The following is a 24,040-nucleotide window of genomic DNA, read 5'->3' on the forward strand; positions in this document are numbered from 1 at the left end:
GAACAAATTTGTTGGGCTCAACTTGAAAATATATTGTGTGCAGATGCAAATGTTAAATATCTGCCTCTTTCGATACGATCTGAGTTTATGCATCCTACACATTTTGGGCAATTCCTGCTCCATCCATTTTCATCTTTTTCAAATAACAAAATTACTTGAGCCTGAAGAACAGGTTGATAATCATTCATTTTTCACTTTTATCTCCAAGTTGTGTGTTTGGATTATGTTACATTATCACTGTCCAAATATAATCCCATACGTGGAAATGAATTAGATATGTTTGCGATGAGAGATATATGTTTTATGTGTCCAGCTGGCAAAGTAAGGCGACACCCCGCCCCACCCAGTGGCTCTCTGGCTTGTCTGTGGGGATCTTCAGCATGAGGACGAAGTTGGTGGAGTGGCCAGTGGTGGAGAGGGTACCGCGACGCTCGCTGGTCTTGTACAGGGGTGCCTCGTACGTCTTCTTCTCGGGGATCTCAGACCGCTTCATGGGCTTCATCCAGATCTGGGAAATGACAAAGAGGAAACACAAAGAAAAGAAGGTGAAAGCGAGAAATAATGTTATCACCTCTTCTGTTCTTTCACAGCAAGAGCATCATTTCGATAACCAGCAGTAATGAGCATTGAGCTGCAAACAACCATCAATGACAGCAGCCGCCATACCCACCAAAAAAGCTGATCTTTATCATCTTCTTTATCACATGCATTAGTAGACAGGCACACACATCGCCTGGGCTGCACAGCCAAAATTATTCTTGACTAGGTTATTCCACAACTGAATTTTTTTTTGCAGAATCAGGACATTGTATAAAACACAGAGATATGACTACTGATGTGGGATTGTCATACTGTAAAAGTGGAAATTTTTGCACATATTGCACAACCAGAAGCTAGCGCAAAAACTGCATATCATATATTCCAGTAGTTAATGTCGTATTCCTGCGGTTTTAAAAACAAGCGAAATTCATCTTACCAGACCAAGCGCGAAAGATTACTCACATGAAAATATCCACTTTTACAGTAGGTAAGGTCATAACTTTCACGATTGACTGTCATTTTTTTCTCAATCGTTGGTGTCAAAAATTACTGACCAGTGATATTTACGGGCATTATTTCAATATCAACTGGGGAAATTAATAGGCAATCTTTAAGGTATAACTACGTGTACCAACCTTATGTGTTTATTACTGGGTAACTGTTGCCTGGAAAAACAGCAGAATTAGGCTAATTGCTCAAAAACTATCTAAAGAGAGTAGTTCAATCCACAAGATTCTGCAACAAGCAAACCAGCCGACCACTCGGCCGTCCGACATTAGAGTGATTCCTATCTACATGTATGCACCCCTCTTCACACTATGTGTAGGCGGGGGTACAATAACAGTGTAGAGTGCTAGGACGGAAAACTCACCACTGGCATGGCATCGTGGAGAATCTTTGGGTGTGACTCGCCCACTTTACGTGTCTTGCGATCCCAGCGGGCCCCTTCGATGAACAATCCATTGATGTAAACACCTTTTGGAAAGGGGACAGAATGGGGGGCAAAAAATGATACTTAGCATCGAAAGTCATTCATTTGTGATGAAAAAACAAAACCCTTTCTTAGAGGAATTGACACAAAATGTTGCTAATTTCATACTATGTTCAGCTATACAAGGTCAACATGAATGGCATTTTTCTCATTCCTAGAAGTAAATTTCACCACCCACGTGGTATTTGCAGGATGCACTGTGAGCTAGACATGTTACCTAACAGACATGCAGACAGATTGCAGGGGAACAAAACAAGACAACACACAATGTACAACCTTTCTAGGTTTTCTCTTTGGAGAAGACAGTGCAAGTCTTGTATTAAAGAATACTTGCTCAGGATTTTCTGTCTTCTGTATTGTTCTTTTTTTTTTTGCTACATCATTAATAATGAAACAAATGAAAAATCTACTCAATGAATGTGTCTTTTCTCCTTCTCATATGGCACCACGTGCTTGGATGGTTGATACCAATTGCTGACTATTGCTAGTCAACTGGGGCACACCATAAGTGGCTGGTATCATTTACCCAATTTTGTGTGTGTGGGTAGTTACTTTGTAGGTGGACCACTTCACTAGGCGATAATTGAAGTTGGACCTTATATTTGTGACAGTCGTGGCAAACTCACACACAGGACCTCCATCTTATGTCCCATCCAAGGAACAGAGTGTTTTGCTTCTTACTACAGGGGACGATATGACTACTCACGACATTGCTCAGCAACACTCCAGAATCAAACCTGGGTCACTTGGATTGGGAGGCAGATGCATTACCAACTCAGCCAAATCCCCCCCCCCCCCTCACCTCCCCCAATAAACACATCATCTCTTTCCACATAAAAGTCCAAATGCATACCATCTTCTGGAGGATTGGAGGGCTTCTTGTCATCCAGCACCTCACTGTCATAGCCGAGCAGGTCGATGGGGATGGTGTACTTCCTGGCGTAGTTCTGCTGGGCACCGGTCAAGAAGGCTTGGGTGAAGAAGAAACCGGACATCCAGAAGACAGGGGGTGGCCCAACATCATACCAGTCCTGGATGGGGGCAACAAGAGTACAGTTGGTCATTACCATGTTTACTTCATCCCTTATCATAACAGGACAGGAGGCTGAGAGATATTATTGTAAATGATAGTAAATACAGTTCATTTGAGGTAACATATCAAATTATGTACAAACGACTGTACAATAATACCTGTGCATATGACAACATCTGGAAAATCTAGTGTGTGTCTGCAAAACAGCACAAAAGATCTGGCAATTTTCAGAACATAGTGTTAAACAAATTCTTGTGTTGTTATGGTGACTGCCATTGGGATTTTTTTTTTCATTTTTGTTGTTGTTGCAAATATTGCCGGCCAAAGATGCAATATAACATTGTCACCTGTCACACAAAAACATAATAAACAGCAGAGAGATCCCAACTCCCTTCATCTACCAAATAGAACTTGATTTTCCTACAAGACACACCATTCATCCATAGTCTATTATCCTTTTATAAGACACAAATCTGTCTACATCAAAAAATCACATCTTCTCTTCAAAGTCCTAGTTTTGGCAAGGTTTTTTTTTTTTTTCCAGACCATTAACCCGTTGAGGACGAGTTCCGAGTATACTTGGGCAATAGTCTACTGGAAATGCGAGTTATAGCAAAATCAGTCTGTCCTCAAAGGGGTTAAGAAAGCATCTCGCCCAGCACTTACCTGGAGGAATTTCAGACGCGCCAGGAAGTCGTTGACATAGCTGCCCAGCGGCTTGAGGGATGGGTAGGACTTCTTCATCCACATGCCGGGGATCTTGCCCTTCAGGATGCTGTTGGCCACCTCCTCCAGCTCAGAGGACATCACCACCAAACCCTGGAGACAGAGATATGGAGGAGATATGAGGGCATTTCCATGGTAACGAGATACTCGCAGGTTGAAACTTGACTTTCACGCATCACAGATTGATACATCTTCGAGCACTCGTAAAGGGAATCAAAAGATTTCCGCTCTTGAAAAGACTTGAAAACTGCTATCATCACTCGGGAAGACTTTCAGAAACTACTTAAGGAAGTTTGTGTGTAGTGACCTGCAGCACAGCGCCTGCGACTTGTTCATTCTAATTCGAATTTTGTCCAAGTTTGGAATCCTGCATTTCATTTCCAAAATTTCATCAGTCCCAAGACAACTCTGAACTGTGTCTGAAACAAGTGGCATGGATTAGGTATAGGATTACTGGAAGCAGACTAACATTTTCTACACAATGAATCAGTTCCAGGTGCTGCTCTGTATTTGTGGCTTTGTCAAAGTCTAAATTTCCTTCAAGCATCATATCCTACATCTCATGACTTGTATGACTACCTGACCTGATTTTGATCAAATTTTCAAATAATTTCATCAAATTTCATCAAATACTAGTGTTTGTTTTCAGACTAAATCTTAACTGGTCAGGAATGACCGATTATCTCAGGCTCGTTTCATAGAGATGTTTACACATATTGCAATTTGCAATACTTCGAAGTTACCGGAGAAACCATTCAGTCCTCATGACCGATTGGTTGTTTCACGGCTCCTTCCATGGCAACAGCAAATACTACTGCACAGCTTTACAGTACAATGTACTTGTAAACCTCTGTATGAAACAGGCCCCTGGTGGTCTGGTCATCTCAATATTTAATACCGTATGACCACTTGCATACATACCTTGATGGCCTTCTGAATGTTGATGATGCTGGAACGCACGACGGCGAGGAGGATGTTGAAGCGACCCATCTCCTGCACGAGCACGGTGTTCATGCTCTGGGTGTACGTCGTCGGGTACTTGCGGAGACCCGCCTCGATGTCGAACTGGGAGGGGAGCTTGGCCAGGATGTCGGCCGCGACCTCCTTGACGATGTCGTCGTTCGACTTGGCGCCGCCTCCCGATGACCGCGACTGGAAAGATGAGGGAGAGCGAAATCATAATTCAGTATCCAGGAAGTGTAACAGAAGGTTACAGTCTGGAACACAGGTTCTTGTTCCCAGAACACAAGTTCTCATTCTTTCTGTACACACGCAGGTATACTGCAAACAGCTAATAGACTCTTCCAGGATTGTTTTTGTTTTTTCTTTCTTTTTTACCTTCTACTAGTTTGGTTTATTTGTCCCGTTGGGGGTATCTTCTGGCTTGTACAAAGCTGCAAGGTTTGTGCAATGCAACATTCTGACTATGGGCATCTTTCATCTGCTTGTTTTGCTCTCTTTAATTTTTATATTGCCACAATCTATGATGAAAAAGAAAGATGTTTTTCGCATCTGCATGAAAGCAACCACAGCTGGGGACACACTCTATAAAAATTTCAGAGTAAACCTGTTTGAATAAAGCAGTGTTTTTATTCTATTTTTTTTCCAGACCTGCTTCTGAATGCACTTGAATGGCCCATAACTGCTTTCATCTATTATGGACAAGAGTAAAATTACAAATACTGGTTGGCAAGTCCGAAAGTGGCCTTTCCTTTGATATCAGCTTTGCAAAAACAGGAAAGGAAATTGTGATGTCAAATATGAATGCTCTTCAGCACAATGATACTGCAACTCATTGGGAAGAGTTCTGAATTTTGATATTTGCATGTAACAAATGTTTTGTTTTGTTTTTCTCCCGAGTTTCTGGTTTAAAGGGATGGTACAGTATTGGTGGAGATGAGAATTGGGCTTTTAACTTTTTGCAAGATACCAAGAAAACACTTATGATATAGTACAGAACATACCATTTTAAGAGGAATTCAAAGTTTATTTGATGAAAATCGGGTTTGGAATGACTGAAACATCCAAAAACAAAGTAAAACAAAGCGATCGTAATAAAGCGTGGGTCCCACACTTTATTAGAATCGCTCTTTTTTGGATATCTCAGCCATTTCAAAACCAATTTTCATCAAATAAACGTTGAATTCCTCATAGAATTACATGCTCTTTCATATTTCATAAGAGGTTTCTCATTATCTCACCAAATAATGTTAGAAACCTGAAGTTAGGTCTCAACCAAAACTATACGATCCCTTTAAGCCACCAGAAAATATGAATCCATGAAACCTCTCTCACAGCCTTCATTTAAGTTCTATGTCCACACATGTTATGCTACTGTGGAACGTAAAATGGTTAGTACAACATATATCCCAAGCCAAACCTCTCACACACAGATTAGTCAGTAAGTGTATCTGCCAGCCCTTATTTGCAGAAAAAAAATCCTTCAGATACATGTAGCTACAGGGTAAACAGTTTTACTTACAGTGAAGTCCAAAGATTAACTTGGGAGACATAATTAAACATGTTTTATGTCAATTATTTACATCACCCTTTCTGTCAAGTCATTTCTATAAGCATTGGTTCTTGTTTGGAAGAAGGTTAAAAGCATTTACACTGAAAATTGAAGTCAGAATATATTTTACTGTGTCACTCTGACCAATTTACAAGTACTTCACATTTCATAATTACTGTCAGTATGAAATGTATGCATAAAAATGTGCCCAATTAAGAATGAGTGAAATAAGATATCCAATATCAAGCACACATTTTAGAGAAGTTTAATTTTACCACAGTGTGTCTGAATTTCTTCTTCTAATGACTGATAGTGTGTAAAAGAATATAAACTCTTATAGAATGTAATAAGGCATACAAGTCATTTGCCATAAAAAAATTGAAAAACAATATTGCAAATGGTGACTAAACATTTATCTGTACTGTAGTCTTGTGTTGAGTCTCCTGAATTAAATGTTTTCTTTCATGTGATACTCGCATCATCCAGCAATTCAAAACTTTCCAACACAAACTTTCTAAATTGATTAAAATTAAGATAAGGGGAAAAGCTGGGGTTAGGCTAGCGCATGTACCGGTACATTTGTACTTGAAAATCTAATTAAGGTAGTGTTACATTAAGATGCATATTGGTGTCATCTGTGTGGAATTAAATAACAAGTGCAAATTGCAAAAGTGCAAGATGATATCAATATAGGCATGCAAAATCAAGGGGAGATGTCCACCTCATTCAGAGCTGACTGGTTTCTATTCTATTCAGACAACACATATATTTCAGTGTCTCACTGTGCACACATCCACCAGTAATCAAATTGAGCATACACACTCCAAACAGTTTTGCACAGAGGCTTTGATCTATATGTTTTGTACACTAATGCATAGTTTTGATGAGGGATTATTTTAAAATCTCCTTCCTCGAGGGATTCACTATCTCATGTCCCCTTCTTCAGGAAAAAAAAAATGACACAACATTCTACATCTCCAGTTCTCCTCCCTCCTTTTAACTACACTTTCTTTCAGCAAACATTTAGTTCATGTTTTTATTCTTATTTTATTTATTCATTTGTATTTATTTATTTATTTATTTTTATTTTTATTTTCATTTTCATTTTTATTTTTATTCTTATTTTCATTTTTATTTTTTTTTTTTCTTGGGGGGGGGGGGGGGGGGAGGGTAGTGTTAAATGTACAGCAGCAAGTTAAGCAGTTTGTCTCAGCCCTAATCTTAACTTATTTAAGGCATGTTCCTCCTCAAACAGCAGACAAAACTTTGAGCCTAAAAACATGATTATTATATTCATATGTTGCACATGTACAACAATGGCATGTGCATTAGATAATTCATGATGAAATATTTCACATCAGGAACCACTTATTTCAGCACGTTCACCCTGTTTAATTAACGACCTTGCCCTTTGCTATGGTGAACAAAAGCGATAACTTCCACTTAAAGTGAGAACATGCATTATATGTGTACACATGGTTCAATCCACAACGTCCCCAAACAATTACCAGACGTTCATCTGGATACGGTGCAGTCTAGGATTCGTGGAGATCCAAGCAACGGTAATATTCGGATCCTGTTATGTCGCCACTAAGTACACACACCGGGTTAACAGCTGAAAACAATTAGGATTACAATGCTAGCTGTTACCAGCTACCACCATCACCAGTGTTAGAACACTCAAAATACCATCTAAGCACATCATTACCGGTAATCTATCACTTTACTCATTAAAAAGAAACATTAATGCAGGCATGTCTAGTTTCAAACAAAAATACAAACAAACAAATAACACAATAAAAAGAAAACAAAAAAGGTTAGGGCGTCTATTTGGTGTTGCTAGGTGTAATTCCAACATCTTGCTGGACATTGTGCATTTGTTCTATCTCTTCCCGTGATAACGAACACAAGTGCATTCAAAGCTTATCTAATAGTGCACATGGGATGAACTCTTCAGGGAGAACCAGTTCCGGACTCCTCCTGGTTTGGAGTACGCTTCCTCCGGTGCGAGATGTGTGCAGGGGATTAATAAGACCATCACCGTGCGAGACAACAAACTTATTGGGTCTCTTGCTCTTCACCCCGGAGTGGAGGAAAGAGTAATAGATCACACCCCAAAGAAATTACAAACATTCAAAGTGTCATACAATACCTGTGCCTGTTGATGTGATTTGGGTTTGGGTGGGTGGGGAATCCATCAAACGGTAGGTGGGGGGGGGGGGGGGGGTGGGCGGGAGAGCACAGTGTCATAAGAACCACCGTGTATTCGGGGGTGGGGGAAAGGGGGTGGGGTGTCATATGGGGGATGGGAGGGTAACATGTTGGAAGTGGAAAAAATGATAATGCATTAATTTCCATAAAGTAAGAATTGTCTTCTTATTTGTTTTGATGCAGTCATTACAACTAAAAGTCTAACATTCATGGACACATACGGGGTTCTTCATTTTGCTTTATACTGCACTTGATTATGAGTGAGTCAAAACACATGTATCTGCGTATTTGTCAGAAAACAACAACTAAAAAGCAAAACAAAACAAACAAATGTATTACTTTCGTAACCTTCTTAAAGTGAGGTGAATCTCAGTAAAACAAAACAGACAAACTGCTGAACCTTTTAAACTGCCAAACAAACCATACATGTATATATTTACATTCAGTTTGATAAATATGTTGCATAGCGAGAGGATGCTTGGATTTGTGAACACTATTCCATATCAGCAATACCAGGTTAGGTCATTCACAAACAAGGCACACCTAGGACTGCTTCATTTGGCTAGCAAGGGTGTTGCACGGCCCCAATTGCAGACATGGCGTGCAGTTTACATCACATAAAATGACATTCAAATTTTGATTCCATGTGAGAGCGTAACTTTTCTGCAATGAGTGCTTTGTATATTCGGATGTACCTATGAATATCTCGCATGTGCAGCTTCGAAACACCAAGGTCCCATCAAAAACAGAGATACAAATGTATGAGTAGCAAAACTCCATTTTCCAATTTCTATTCTATTTTTCTTTTCTCTTGTTTTAATACCTTACAAACATCATTTGTGTCATGTTTTTGTTCTGGAATTTCTGATTTCATCTTTTCTTGATTCAATACCCTACAGATATGTGTCAAGTGTCTTTGTGTTTTGGAATGCCTTGATAAAAGATTTTGCATTTTAATATAGAAACGAGCAATTGAAGTACATTTCAACACAGATACTTCTGCTGTAGCTACAGGCGAGTTTAAATGATTTCGCTATTTGGTCTGTTTTTGCATTAAAGCAAGAGTTTATTTTTGCAAGTGTTTTAATTCTTCTGGGAAATATATGAAAGCATATACAATGTACATCAATAAATTTGTATGGAGAGGAGATTGAGAATAGCATTCTACTGTATTTGATTAAGGCCAAAAGGGGTTTCACTGTTTACAATAATTGGATATCATTATTAAAAGCCATACATCTGTAGAATGACAGCCAAAGTCCTTGGAAGACAATCTTTAAAGCAAAAGTATATTGGCACATCGCATGAAATGTATCTAAACAAGGTTCTTGGTGTTCCACACAAGGTGCTTGATCTGCTACACTGTATGCTGAACATTCAACTTGAAAACCATGAAAACTGTCATCACAGAGTGTTTTTCTTTTCTCTCTGATCTTATATTTGGGAAATATAATTCATGACAAAGATCATACCCTTGTCTGTAGACAGTGTAAAGCAAAATATTGTGCAGATACATTGTACATTGCTAAGAACAGACGGTGAATACAATACATATTTCCATTTTTGTGGTAATGCTTGATACGTACATAAATTTATATATAATTATTCATTTCGATTACATGTGACGTCCTCACAAAACATTAAAATGCAACAATTCTCTTCCCGCAGACGTGACTGTGCCTCACTGAGAAAATCATCCATGAAACAAACTTCTGACAGAACTGAACAATTCATGGATACATGTGAGTGTGTAGTGTAGTCAAGTGACAGCATATATGTTTCACATTGATTTTTAACCACAACTCATACCTGGGGAAAGAGTTGATTGTCACCATTCTTAAGGTTTAGTAGAAACGGAAACATAGGAGGCAAATGGAAATTCAGCAATGGAGAAAGTTTAGAAAGAGAAAATATGTTAGTGAAAATGTTAGGAAGAATGAGAAATACCCACGATACAATAATGATATCACATATATATGCCGACTTTCAGGCTATTTTGAAACTCCAGTTTGCCACTCTTTCATTTAGTATCACATGCTGCTCGTCCTTAGCTTTTAAAATCATACTTATGATTTTCCATAAGCTCAATTGTTGCTCCAAATAGTGTCATAATTATCGTATGAAATATTGACTTCCTCTACAAACGTATCATATCCAAAAAACAAAAACAAAAAATTGCATGAAAGAAGTTCAGAATTTTCAAACTAGATATATCGCTACGGCTACTGATATGCCTCCGCCATAATGCATGGTTCTCCTAATAGGTCTATAGTACAATGTCTTGACAATGTGTGATGACAGTTTCACACAAGTGGCAAAATATTAAAATGACAGGTTTGACACAAATGTGCTGAATGTTCACTTTCCTAGAACTAGGTTCAATTGGATGAATGATTAAAATGTCAGAGTGCAGGTATTTGGGGAACTGATGATTTTTACTTGACTTTTGACCCTTTTATAAGTTTATGCATTGAGTAATTTTCAAGGTATTGAGAAAAAGTATAATTTCAGTATCAAATGGGAAAATAGCATTATCTAAACCTGGCCTTTGACCTTTGACCCCACAGTTCCAAAGATAATCACTGTTAGGTTGAACATGCATAAATATGTAAGTTTCATGATGATACCTTGAGTTACTTTCGAGATATGGAGGAAAAAGTGCAATTTAGCACTTTCACTTGACCTTTTACCTTTTGACCTTTGACCTTTCGGCAAGAAACTTCCCCAAAAATATATATTGGGTAATACATGCCATACATCAAGTTTAAAAAAAAAAACCTTCAGGCATATTGCATTTTAAGGAAAGTAGTGATATTTTGAGGAGTTGACCTTGACCTTTGACCCATGACCCCCAACTTTCCTAGATAATCACTGCCCATCGGTACAAGCATATATACTAAGTTCCATGAAGATACCTTGAACCATTTGCGAGATATGGAGAAAAACATGAAATTTCAAAAAATTTTTCCACAAAATAACCTGTGACCTTTGATCTTTGACCCTGTGACCCTAAAATCCACACAAAGTATTATCCCCCAAGGATATACCCTCATACCAAGTTTGATGTAAAACCACCACACGATTCTTGAGATATCGACAAAAACAAAACGGGACGGACGGACGTACGGACGTACGGACGTACGGACGGACGGACGGACGGACGGACGGACGGACGGACGGACGGACGGACGGACGACCCGAAAACATAATGCCTCCGGCCACTTCGTTGCGGAGGCATAAAAATTAAAATCATTTAGTGATGTCACACACAAATTGAACATTTACCACATTCTTTTTTTTCTTTTTACAATGTCCAGGAATTTTTATAAAAATCCATGTCTCTCAAAGTAGAGGGAAACAAAGTATATGGGAAGTACAGGAATGATGTCGAAAAGCATGCCATAAGAAAGTTGAGTGTAAATATGAAAAAGAGAACGAGGAAAAGACAGCCATCATGTGGTTTGGGTAATCAAAGACACAAGTACAAACAGAGTATAACGAAAATGTGTGCAGCTTTTTTGACGTGTATTAGCTAAAGTGAACAGTGAGCTTGAAGAACTACAATGTAGCTAGTCATGAGAGATATACCCACCTGCCCCTCTGTCTCGGCCTTGGTGAGGTTAAAGGTCATGAGGTGAAGGTCACAGCAAAATGATGATGTCATGAAGGACGAGAGGAAGGAGTGAAGAGAGGTGAGTAGAAGACAGGAGAGAGGAGGAGGAGACACAAAGCAGATTATTATATGAGTGATGAGCGAACGAAGCAAAGGAAATAGCTGGTGAGAGCATGATATTACTTGGTGGATGTAGATTATATGGTTTCAGTCAAGGAGGAGCCATGAGGGTTATTTTCATGATGTGAAATGGGGAGAGGACGATTCAGATAAGAAAGTTGATCGAGACAGACAGCACTCAGATATGATAATCATACAGAGCGAAGAGGTTAAATATTTTGACTGTACGAGAATTATAAAGAGCAAAGAGGTTAAATACTTTGAATGGACAAGAATTATAAAGAGGAAAGAGGTGAAATACTTTGACTGTACAAGACTTATAAAGTCTTTGAGCAAAGAGGTTAGATATTTTGAGAGCAAGAGCACAAGAGTCGTGTTGAAAAATGACTGTATCAGGATTCAAAGAAAGAGAGAGAGAGAGGGGGAGAGTTTTGAAGACTCTAGTGAAATGAAAGATGCGGAAGTGATGATAGCAAGCAAACTGAAAGATGACAAGTTACTATAGAATCATCCAGGTTGGTGTGTATGCATCTGACCCAGGAAAGTACTCAGCATGTAATACTAACATTCTACCAATTATGCTTCAAGATATCTTTGAAGCGTAAAATTTATCATTGATCTCATCACACGAGTTGAATTCTGTAACATCCCTCATCTAAATCTCTATCTAAAATCTCATTTTTGACCAGCATTAGTTAAAGATAGCATGTGTAGTTTCCAAAAACACTGATAGCAATGATACTTATTACTCAGTGATACTGTTTACGCCGAATATTTCACAAGATATTTATTTTCGTGAATTTCCCGAGTCCGGTGCTATTCGCGAAACTCAAGACACGCGAAAATAATGACTCTGAACCCGATATGAGTGTGACGCGCACTTATACATTTCTCCATTCTGCACAGTGTTTCATGACCGCTGACCCTGGGTCTTACCTGAGTGAGAAGGATGTTGTTGAAGAGGAGCTTGGTCTCCGACTGGTCCTTGGTGATGTCGGCGTTGGCGTGCATGCCGAAGATCTCCGGGTGCGGGATGATGGGAAGGTTTCGGGTGTACTCGAGGTAGCTCTCATACTGCACAGAGAAAGTTGTTTGGAAAGATTATTGCTACAGATAAACAGTACTACCCATGGATACAGTACGAGTATGTCAGTGTGAGTAGAATAGCTTCTCAGTCCCACCTATACATCTTTGTTTGTCTGATAAAAACCCAGATACACTAAGTACATCGATAGCTCAATTTGATCAAATATCCTACAAAGACCTAAAACGTGGAGAATTGTTAAACACTGTTTTAACCTGACGAATCTGACAGGATGTTTATCAGATATTAACAAAAGGTTTCACAAGGAGACACATGACTTTATTTCACCGACGATCTCATCTCAATATACACAAAGTTCATTGACAACACACAAAAAACAAAAGCAAAGATGAAATTTGTGGTTCCAAATACATGAAGACTAAAATGAAACACATTCCATTACACTGATGATACGATCATAAGCCTTACCACTTCCTCTTAACCCATTGAGGACGGACTGATTTTGCTATACAACATGCTTTTCCCATAGACACGGGACTTGTCCTCAACGGATTAAAGAGATCATATAGTTTTGGTTGACACCTAATTTCAGGTTTCTAACATTTTTTGGTGAGATAATGAGAAACCTCTTATGAAATATGAAAGAGCATGTAATTATATGAGGAATTCAACGTTTATTTGATGAAAATTGGTTTTGAAATGGCTGAGATATCCAAAACAGAGTGATTCTAATAAAGTGTAGGACCCACACTTTATTACGTTTGCTTTGTTTTACTTTGTGTTTGGATGTTTCAGTCATTCCAAACCCGATTTATATCAAATAAACTTTGAATTCCTCTTAAAATGGTATGCTCTGCACTATATCATAAGTGTTCTCTTGGTATCTCACAAAAAGTTAAAAGCCCAATTCTCATCTCCACCAATACCATACCATCCCTTTAATCGTATTCTTAGTTACTTACATCGCCAGAAGGCGGGGAGAAGTAGATGCCGCTGGTGTCAAACTTGTAGTCTTCCTCCAAGATGTGATGGGTGTAGAACTTGTCCAGGATGGTGTGGAGGGTGCGCCTGTCTCGGTCGTCGGTCACACGGCCGCCGTAGTTGCACTCCCCTGTCAGATACGTCAGGGCCTCGTAGGGCACGTCCTGGGGTCAGGCAGGGGTCAGACAAAGGAATCATTGCAAATAACTAAGCATTGCAATTTTTTTTTTTCCAATCTACAGAAGTATGGGCCATGTACAAGGTAACAACATTGCCTGCAAAAGAGTCAATAACTTTGTTTTCCAATGCATAGAAGTATGGGCCATGTTACAATATTTCCTACAAAAGTGTCAATATCTTTCAATTTGTTTTCCAATGCATTAAAAAACTAGACATATCGCTACGGCTACTGATATGCCTCCGCCATAATGCATGGTTCTCCTAATAGGTCTATAGTACAATGTCTTGACAATGTGTGATGACAGTTTCACACAATTGGCAAAATATTAAAAGGACAGGTTTGACACAAATGTGCTGAATGTTCACTTTCCTAGAACTAGGTTCAATTGGATGAATGATTAAAATGTCAGAGTGCAGGTATTTGGGGAACTGATGATTTTTACTTGACTTTTGACCCTTTTATAAGTTTATGCATTGAGTAATTTTCAAGGTATTGAGGAAAAGTATAATTTCAGTATCAAATGGGAAAATAGCATTATCTAAACCTGGCCTTTGACCTTTGACCTCACAGTTCCAAAGAGAATCACTGTTAGGTTGAACATGCATAAATATGTAAGTTTCATGATGATACCTGGAGTTACTTTCGAGATATGGAGGAAAAAGTGCAATTTAGCACTTTCACTTGACCTTTGACCTTTTGACCTTTGACCTTTTGGCAAGAAACTTCCCCAAAAATATATATTGGGTAATACATGCCATACATCAAGTTTAAAAAAAAAAAACCTTCAGGCATATTGCATTCTAAGGAAAGTAGTGATATTTTGAGGAGTTGACCTTGACCTTTGACCCCCTGACCTTTGACCCACGACCCCAACTTCCCTAGATAATCACTGCCCATCAGTACAAGCATATATACTAAGTTCCATGAAGATACCTTAAACCATTTGCGAGATATGGAGAAAAACATGAAATTTCAATTTTTTTTCACAAAATAACCTGTGACCTTTGACCTTTGACCCTGTGACCCTAAAATCCACACAAAGTATTATCCCCCAAGGATATACCCTCATACCAAGTTTGATGTAAAACCACCACACGGTTCTTGAGATATCGACAAAAACAAAACGGGACGGACGAACGTACGGACGGACGGACGGACGGACGGACGACCCGAAAACATAATGCCTCCGGCCACTTCGTTGCGGAGGCATAAAAAAAAATCATGATAAAACCGTACCTATAAAAGTGTCCATCACTTTGTTTCCCAATGCTTAGATACAAGGGTCATGATAAAATCATACCTACAATGAACAAAAGTGTCAATACATGTACCTTCACTTTCCAATTACTGCATAGAAGCAATGGTCATGCTCAAATCTTACCTACAAAAGTGTCCATAACTTTGTTTTCGAATGTACTTGTATAGAAGCATGGGTCGTGTTCTTACGTACAAAAGTGTCCACAACTTTGTTTTCCAATGCATATAAACATGGGTCTTAGTACACTTGTACCTACAAAAGTGTCAATACCTTCTTTTAATTTTCCAATTACTGCACAGAAGCAAGGGTCATGTTAAAATTCTACCTACAACAGTATCAACAAATTTGTTTTCCAATGCATATAAGCAAGGATAACATTAAAATCTTGCCTACAAAAGTGTCAATGAGACTTAAGCTTCTCTTTGCCTATCATTCTATTTACATTACCAATTTTCAGTTTGAATGGTAGGGGAAAATATAAAAACATGCACCTAAAAAAACAAACACAATCCCTGCAAACTCTAAGTACTCAAAACAGTAGAGAGTTTAGACTCAAGGCTGAAAATTCAGGGGCTTGAGAAAATTTTAGAGATCAAGAATAACTGTGAGTAACTGCTGTGGCCATAAGTATAGTGATCCGCTCTAGCAAAACTCTAACTCATAATTGTCATCAAACTTTCCTGAGGCTCAGTCTGAGACCTTGGCAAGCCTCTTTTAAAAAAATGACGGAGGCCAAGAGACTTAAAACAGAGTGGTCATCAGGTAATCTCTTACATCGTATCCATTGAGGAACATGGCCAGCTGGCGCACGCTGATCCTGAGGTCGGTCTCGTTGAACTCGTAGGGGATGTTCCAGCCGAGGGGGCCAAACTTGCGCCTCTCCTGGACGAGGGCGTGGAAGAAGCACAGGCCGTAGAGCATCTTCTTCCACGGACCCTGCAGGGGTGGAGAGATTCGGGGGAACCGGGAGGATTAGCAACTTCATGTAATTCAAAACATTTTGCTGTACAGAGTGAAAAAGATATCTCGTTGGCCTGATTCCTACAAAGTTTACACACAAGGCAAAGAAGAGACACGTGATTTATAAGCTAGAGGCATTGATAAAAATATTTATGTATAGCGAAATCGATGTGTATCATATATCATCTTGTTTAACTAATACTAGGGGCTATCTATCACTCGACATTTCTTTCTATATATCTATCTACCGTATCTATCATCTACCTATCTATCTACAAATGTATTCATCTATCTATCTATCTATCTATCCATCTATCTATCTATCTATCTATCTATCTATCTATCTATCTATCTATCTATCTATCTATCTATCTATCTATCTATCTATCTATCTATCTGTCTATCTACCTAGCTATCTATATATGTATGTATGCATCTACATGTATCTATCCTGTTATGCTATACATGCGAACATACAATATACATGTAGATGACTACATGTACACATACAGTGTACAAACAAGTTTACATGCTTATAATAAAAGGATTAAAAGGTGATTTAGTAAATGAATTTATGAGTAGTTTCTATATCTTGAAGATTCCTAAAAAGTTCATTTTTAAAACAAAACAAAACATGCAAAACACAATGCGCTTGAATGGGTGGATATAAGATATCTTGCAAATAAACAAGTGTACGTTGCTAAATTGCTCTACAAAAGACAGATACAGGTACTTGGAAAGTACTTGCTTTTTAAAATGAATGTGTTCCTGAATATTCAAAGCAATGACACATTGATTTGAACGAGCATGCAGTAGACATTATAGTAGAAATGAAAATGACAATGACAAAAATGAAGTAGTTACAATGTATCAAAAACCTTATAGCATAGGAAGTCATGGAGTGTTAAGGCGGCCCGGTTTGGATAATTCAAGAACCTCCAAATTATGCACAGCTTATCAATGAACATTATAATACAAAATAATAGATGTGTACACGCACAGCCAAAATACATCTCAACCGGAGTCAAGCATTACAAGCGAGCATACTCTTTGATGCAAACATCTGCTGACAAGTGGCTGATGGGCGCTATTTATGGTTTTGGTATACAGGCTGTACCCCAATGGGCAGCAAATTAAGACCAAATCATATCAGATCACCCATGTTTCCCAAAGCTACGGTAACCGTACCAGGGCCCTGTTTCATAAAGCTATGCATAAAGTTACGCCTGACTTTACAAATGACTGGAATATGAAGTGCCAATATGTGTGCCCGTTTCTCTTCCCCTTATGTTTTAACAAAGTACGACTGTATGTCAATACTTCATCTACTTTGGGGCAAAAATACACTTTCAACTAAAAATGTGTGTTAACATGTAAGAATAAGCATTATCATCTGCAGATTTTATCTGTAGCTATTGAAATAAACCAGGATTTCGAAACCCACTTGACTTGCCATATTGCAGTTGTTGGTAAAGTAGTGCCTAACTTTACGACCAGCTTTATGAAACAGGGCCCAGGTCTTTAAAATGAAAAAATTTCAAGGCCACAGGTGGCGCCCTTACCTCATGCTATAGCAGTGGATGAATAACACGGCAAAGTGGAATGTGGATGGGGGTGGGGTGGGTTTGGGCGGTGGAGACAAGACACGCCCGAAGCACACGGCAAACATACAAAAACGATTGAGAGATTGGCAGTGAGTGACAATTTGTGTACAAGAGGGAAATACACGTACATAGAAAGAGAGTGAGATGACAGCGGTTGATATTCTCATTCAGAAAAAAATCATCATACAAACACATTTTTTTTTTAAAGTATGCATGTGAGTAACATAGACAAAAATCAAAAACAAAAACAAACAGGCAAAGAAAATAAGGTGTGGAGTGGCATGAAATAAGACTTAGTGACGGGAACTGAAGACAGAGAGAGCAAAAACAAATTTTTTAATCAAGTGAAATAATTTTTTCAAGCACATCAATCTTAATGACAAAAACAAAATTATGTTGAGTGTGTGAGGCTTATAACATACTTCATGGCAAATATAATCATATAGTACATCTCCCCCCTACCCATCAAAAATATGACTGCAGTGTGATAGATGACTCTTGTAGATAATCATGAATGCTCTAACAAAATATGAAGATCATGCAAAAGAGCAAATGGGGTATACACACACAGCAAATGGACAGACATACCACAAGAGGAGTCAATTATTGTGCAATAAACAGGATTACTTGAGTAACATCCTTACTAATATTTGAGTTTCTCGTTTATCTACTCATATTCACAACATACTCTGAATACTCGGCTACTGTGGCTTATGCTGGCTCTGGCAATAAGGGTAGAATGTGAATCCATGCTTTTAAAGCCTGCTGACGATCAGGCTAATGGATTTCTTTCAATTTGAAGGTTAAACTTATGCTATGGCGGATGTTAATCAGTGAAATACAAGTTGGCTGTCATCAACTTGACGTTCACCGATTAACATCCATCTCCTAAAATCCTTCTCATTTCTATTTATTTTCTTTGTTTTTCCTTTTGAAACATTTTTTTTTTTTAGCTTGGCTTGATGACATATTCATCATTCTCCAATGTCATTTCAGTAATTGATTTTTTTTAACTAAATCAATTACCAGAGACATGTGTTATAGTATACATTGTTAGACTGACCTTGGATAAATGAATTGGAAGGGCTACAAATCGAATTCCCCTTGCATACATTGTACATCGTGCAATTACTGGTGACAAATTAATCGACAGCCTGCGTACATACGAGCACATTCCAGGACGTCAGTGTATCAACAATTTTCATGCCTCATCCACAAAGCAGGTATTAAAAAGAATTGCCAACACAAAGACTGCATCTGTCAAAGGAGTTCATTACAATTAAATGCAGCAAAAGTCAGCAGAGTGTACACAACACACTACAGCAAGACCTTGGTTTAGGAACACAACAACCTCCCTTTTTTGTTCTTTTTTTTTTAGGTCTTCATTTTCACCTTGAAAAAGTGCAAACACATGAGTATGTGCAGTTACAGTATCTCGTAAAGCTTTGGATGCTTTAGGGGGAAAACTTTGTTGGACTTACCTCCTTGGTGACGCTCCCGAAGAACTCAGGGTCTGAGATGGGATCGCTGAGGTACGACTGGATGATGTTGGCGCGCAGACCTTTCGGCGGCTCGTTGGTCATCTTGACCCCGTTCTGCAGCACAGCCACGGGGAAGTGGGGGGACGGGTAGCTGGTCAGCCAGAGGCGGAAGTCCGGATGGACAGCCTCGGGGTTCAATTCCTGGAATCGTGGAACGAGGAGGAAAAAAAATTATAATATCTCGCTACTAGACATCTAGAATTGACCTGAAGTCTTCCTTCAAGGAAGCAGAATCTCACAGCTTTCAACTATGAAGTCAACAATGACCGATTAGAAAATCTTCATCTGAGCTTAAATTGAGAGTATATATCAAACAAACAAATAAATGAGCTCTGACTCTTGTTGATATGATTACAAACTCCAGATGTAGGCCCCCAAAAAAGTTTACCATTTCATTTCTTTTAAGAAATTTCAGGGTATAAGGGGTGTACGATCAGTTTAACTTCCATCTAACTTTGAGTCACTTCTAATGGTTGCATGGCTAGTGTACATTCTCAGTTGGCTGTATCCAAGCACATCTTTAAAAATGATACTGTGGTCACGAAAAGAATCTTCCTACAATTGCAGAAAGATACTCAGTTTTTCAAGTCATGTTCCTGCAGTATGCTGTTCCTACTTTCTAATAAGAAACCCAGTGCCCAACGTATCAACAATGGAGAGAAGGATACAAGTATTATGAGTGAATCGCTGAATTCATTTCCACGAATCATGATGCTCTCATCGGTGGCATTCTACATCTCACTGCTCTTCTACTGATAGGGAATGCCATGCGACAAACATACAATGCCAAATCTGACGTACTTTCGTATGGTCACCCTTTAGCAACTGAAGATTCCGTACATAATTGTAATGGCCTATTGTTCCCTGGAAGGATCAGCAATACTACTCTCATTTCGACAACTTTCTGAATTATGAAAAATAGATCACTGCATGTTTATTTTTGTCTATCATAAGTTATGCGTACTTGAAAGCCTATCAAGACTTTGCCATGAGACTTGTGTGTCACAGAAATAATAATTCTGGCATACTTTTGCTAACCTTACACCTCTTTCAAGTTACTGATTGTATATTTCATATGAAAATGATAAAAATAGTAAAGGATAAAACTATGAAAAAATCAGACAGGCGGTCTTGGGCGGTTAAAGAAGTAATTTAACAGGTGGTTTTGGGTGGTTCACTTACTAATGGGTTAACACTTCATTCCCGCACTTCCCAGCGGTCATCTCCGCCCGCTTACCTCGCAAATCTTCTCCAGCGTGGTCATCCAGGACACGGCCAAGTGGCAATTCTGGAGCAGGACCCAGGTGCCCTCCTTGACACCCTTTTCAATCATGCCCATGGCGATGGGGCCCTGGCCCTGGCCCAGGGACAGTGAGCTCAGTTTGCTACCTCCAAAGCCCTAAAAAGCAAATTATACAAACAAATATCACTCGCCATCAGTCGGACATGTCTAGTATTAAAGATGAGGTGCATTAGGCGAGCCTACAGTACATTACAATCAAATCAGCTGCCAAGAAACTCTCTAAAATATTCAATGTTAGTCAACTCTGGCCCTGGCCCTGGCCCAGGGAGAGTGAGCTTACATGTAGTTTGCTACAACTGTACCTCCAAAGCCCTAAAAGCAAATATACAAACATACACCACTCAACATCAGTTGGACATGTCTAGTATTAAAGCTGAGGTGCATTAGGCAAGCCTACAGCATATTACACTCAAATCGGCTGCCAAGAAACTCTCTAAAATATTCGATGTTAGTCAACCTTGGCCCTGGCCCAGGGAGAGTGAGCTCAGTTTGCTACCTCCAAAGCCCTAAAAGCAAATATACAAACAAATATCACTCGCCATCAGTCGGACATGTCTAGTATTAAAGCTGAGGTGCATTAGGCGAGCCTACAGCATATTACATTCAAATCAACTGCCAAGTAACCCCCTCAAAATACTAAAGTTTATTAAACACCAACCTTCAAGCAAAATGACTTCTACATGCTCTTCGCTAACTGATTAAAAATGGCAGCACTGTAAATTTCTCTAATAAGGAAGAATGCCTTTAATCACACTTTAGGATAGGCCCTTAGTAAATTTCCTGTAGAATATTTGTAATAAGATAAAAGTGACGAGTTTTGATGAGAAAGATATTTTACAAATCTGCTGACTCCCCTCTCCTCTACCCCCCCCCCCAAAAAAAGAGAAAATATCCAATAAATATAAAATTGTGTTGTCATTATTAATTGTTGGATTTGATTCCTCAAACAAGTGTAAGAAATTATCATTCTATTGGCATCGTAATAAGTGTGGGATCTTTTGTAAGCATTGCCAACTTTTAAAGCAAATGATCAAGACATTAGTGAAAGGAAGTAGATGACTTAATACTGCCATGCAAAATTATTGTTACTGTCATTAGAAGTGTTCTTGATTCCCTTTCACGATTTTACACAAACTATCACTCATCTGCTCTGCCCATATTCGATCCATGTCATTTAAAGGTAGTAGATAAATTACTTTCCCGCCAGACTCTGACAGACGTAAGAGAAAGGAGAGATGGAGAGATGGAGAGATATAAAGAAAGGGAAAACAAGAGAAACAGAGAGAGAGAGACACATATAAAAGGAGAGATAGAGACAGGAATAGCAGCTGAGAGAGAAGAGAGATATTGGCCCAAGTCAGAGCTACATGTACCTGATCGTCGGCAAACTTAAGCAGGGCAGCTGTGGGGTCACTACCCGGCGAGAGGATGAAGATGAGTGGGGCGCAGCAGTGGCTGTCGTTGAACGCCTTGCCCAGGTCAAAGGGCGGAGGTTCGATGAACTTCCTGCCCAGCTTCTGGGTCACAAAGTCTTGCACGGCAGGGACAACCTACAAGGGTTAGAGGAAAACCAGGAAAAAGAAACAATTGATATGTTACTATGTTATCATGCATCCAACGAGGAATATGGACATTATCTTCAAAGTTAGATTTTGTTGTTGCAAAGGCCCATTTCTATTAAAAAAAAAAAAAGACTTTGTTGATATTTGACAACACACAATAACTTTAGACACACACATACAATGTACAATGTTGCCAATATCTTAACTTGTTTACATCTTACATACTTTTGAGACTCTTTAATGGATTTCTCAGAATAATAACTCAGAACTCAGGAAAAACAAGTCTATACTTCACTGCCATTACACCAGTCGCACCAGAGGTACATTGTACATAACATCATAGGTTACAAGATGATGTCGCTTCTTTTAAAGTGTTTTGAATCCTGTGCTCATGGCACATTTTCTGGAAATAAATTTATTGACTAGCAGTGTCATGGACACACTCATTACAGTACGGTTCCAGCTACACTCCAGGAAAAAGAGAAAAGAAAAAAAAGATGCTCTATCAGAGAATCGATTACCATGAAAAGGTAGGTACATTGTACATCATTTCATGTCATGTTTCACGTCAGCAAAACATTCATCATCGATGGGGGAATTTAGTCCATTCACCTTGTCGGATCTCAGACATCTGACGATGATTAATTTTTGGAAGAGGCCAAGGCTGTCGTTCCAGTCTCCCGGCAGGTTCTCATTTTGGGGCTCCTGCGATTCGAGGGCATAGAGAGTAAGAGAGAAAGAGATTAATTGAGCTTGCTGTGAATCTGTCAGTTGACATCAAGAGACAAGTTTTCATGTCACAAACTGCTTTCAAATGTCAGCATCAGTCAGGTTATATTCAATCATGTGACTCCTGTGTACAACTAAAACATGCTCAACTTGAAATGGGAGTGCTGTTCATGGAAAGCCAGATCTACTTTGTGCAACATGAAAATTGAATACTTACATGTATTATGAAATGAGAGAAGTTAAACTGGCAGTAACTAGTATGACAATGCAAAAACAAAGAAAGAATGACTCTTCCCAACAAAGAAGTGTAACCACTGATTGAATAAATTCCTTACATGGATTTTCAAGCATTCCATTTATATTCCACTTTTGATCCTATGATCATTGTCACATATTATGACAACTAGCATAGGAACATTCAATGCACGCTCACTTACAACAATAAAAGTAAGAATTTCTAGACACAACCTCTTCAACTTCCATTGAAGAAGAAACAAACTCAAGATAATCTCGTGGCTAGATTATGATCACTATTCTTGACCCATTGAGGACGAGTCCCCAGTATACTGCGGCAGGTGTCTATGGGAAATGCGTGTTCAGCAAAATCAGTCCGTCCTCAACGGATTAACACGTTTTCGCGCACTGAGATGTGTCTTAGACACATTACACGTGTTAATAATGAATGAACCACAAACCTTCATCACATGGGATGCAACTCACTGGATGAGATTACAGAGGCTAAAAACCTCTAATATGCATTTATCACACACATCGTACATGGACACGTTTCACCATACACTTACACTGCTAACATACACAACGTACATAATATGGCAGAGTAAGTGGACACATTTGACTGCACACACTTACACTGCTATCATATGGCACGGAATGTGGACACATTCCACTGCACACACTTACACTGCTATCATAATAAATGGCCTAGAATGTGGACACATTTCACTGCACACACTCACACTGCTTTCATACACATATGACAGCCTACATGGACACATTTCATTGCACCCACATACAACACTGCAATCACATACACATATTGCATGGTAGGGTAAGTGGACACATTTCACTGCACACACTTACACTGTCTTCATACACATATGGCAGAGTAC

The 24,040-nt window shown here is 39.0% G+C and overlaps 1 protein-coding gene across 1 annotated transcript in view; it reads right to left on the bottom strand.

The window, feature by feature from the left end:
* Window positions 1-301: 301 nt before the first annotated feature.
* Window positions 302-24,040, bottom strand: part of LOC139714501 (dynein axonemal heavy chain 7-like) — a 136,827-nt gene continuing 113,088 nt past the window's right edge. Inside the window, exons 63-75 of the mRNA XM_071626208.1 lie at window positions 22,794-22,886; window positions 21,993-22,169; window positions 20,554-20,715; window positions 19,257-19,457; window positions 15,986-16,147; window positions 13,754-13,936; window positions 12,683-12,820; window positions 7,955-7,960; window positions 4,212-4,442; window positions 3,231-3,383; window positions 2,385-2,562; window positions 1,412-1,515; window positions 302-508 (exon numbers count right to left, since the gene is read on the bottom strand). Of these exons, the coding sequence (XP_071482309.1) occupies window positions 302-508; window positions 1,412-1,515; window positions 2,385-2,562; window positions 3,231-3,383; window positions 4,212-4,442; window positions 7,955-7,960; window positions 12,683-12,820; window positions 13,754-13,936; window positions 15,986-16,147; window positions 19,257-19,457; window positions 20,554-20,715; window positions 21,993-22,169; window positions 22,794-22,886 (1,995 nt within the window). The remainder of the gene's footprint in view (window positions 509-1,411; window positions 1,516-2,384; window positions 2,563-3,230; window positions 3,384-4,211; window positions 4,443-7,954; window positions 7,961-12,682; window positions 12,821-13,753; window positions 13,937-15,985; window positions 16,148-19,256; window positions 19,458-20,553; window positions 20,716-21,992; window positions 22,170-22,793; window positions 22,887-24,040) is intronic.

This window comes from Diadema antillarum, unplaced genomic scaffold, assembly GCF_040938485.1.
Source record: "Diadema antillarum isolate AM-2024a unplaced genomic scaffold, OU_Dant_1.0 seq00002299_RagTag, whole genome shotgun sequence".
Classification (NCBI taxonomy): domain Eukaryota; kingdom Metazoa; phylum Echinodermata; class Echinoidea; order Diadematoida; family Diadematidae; genus Diadema; species Diadema antillarum.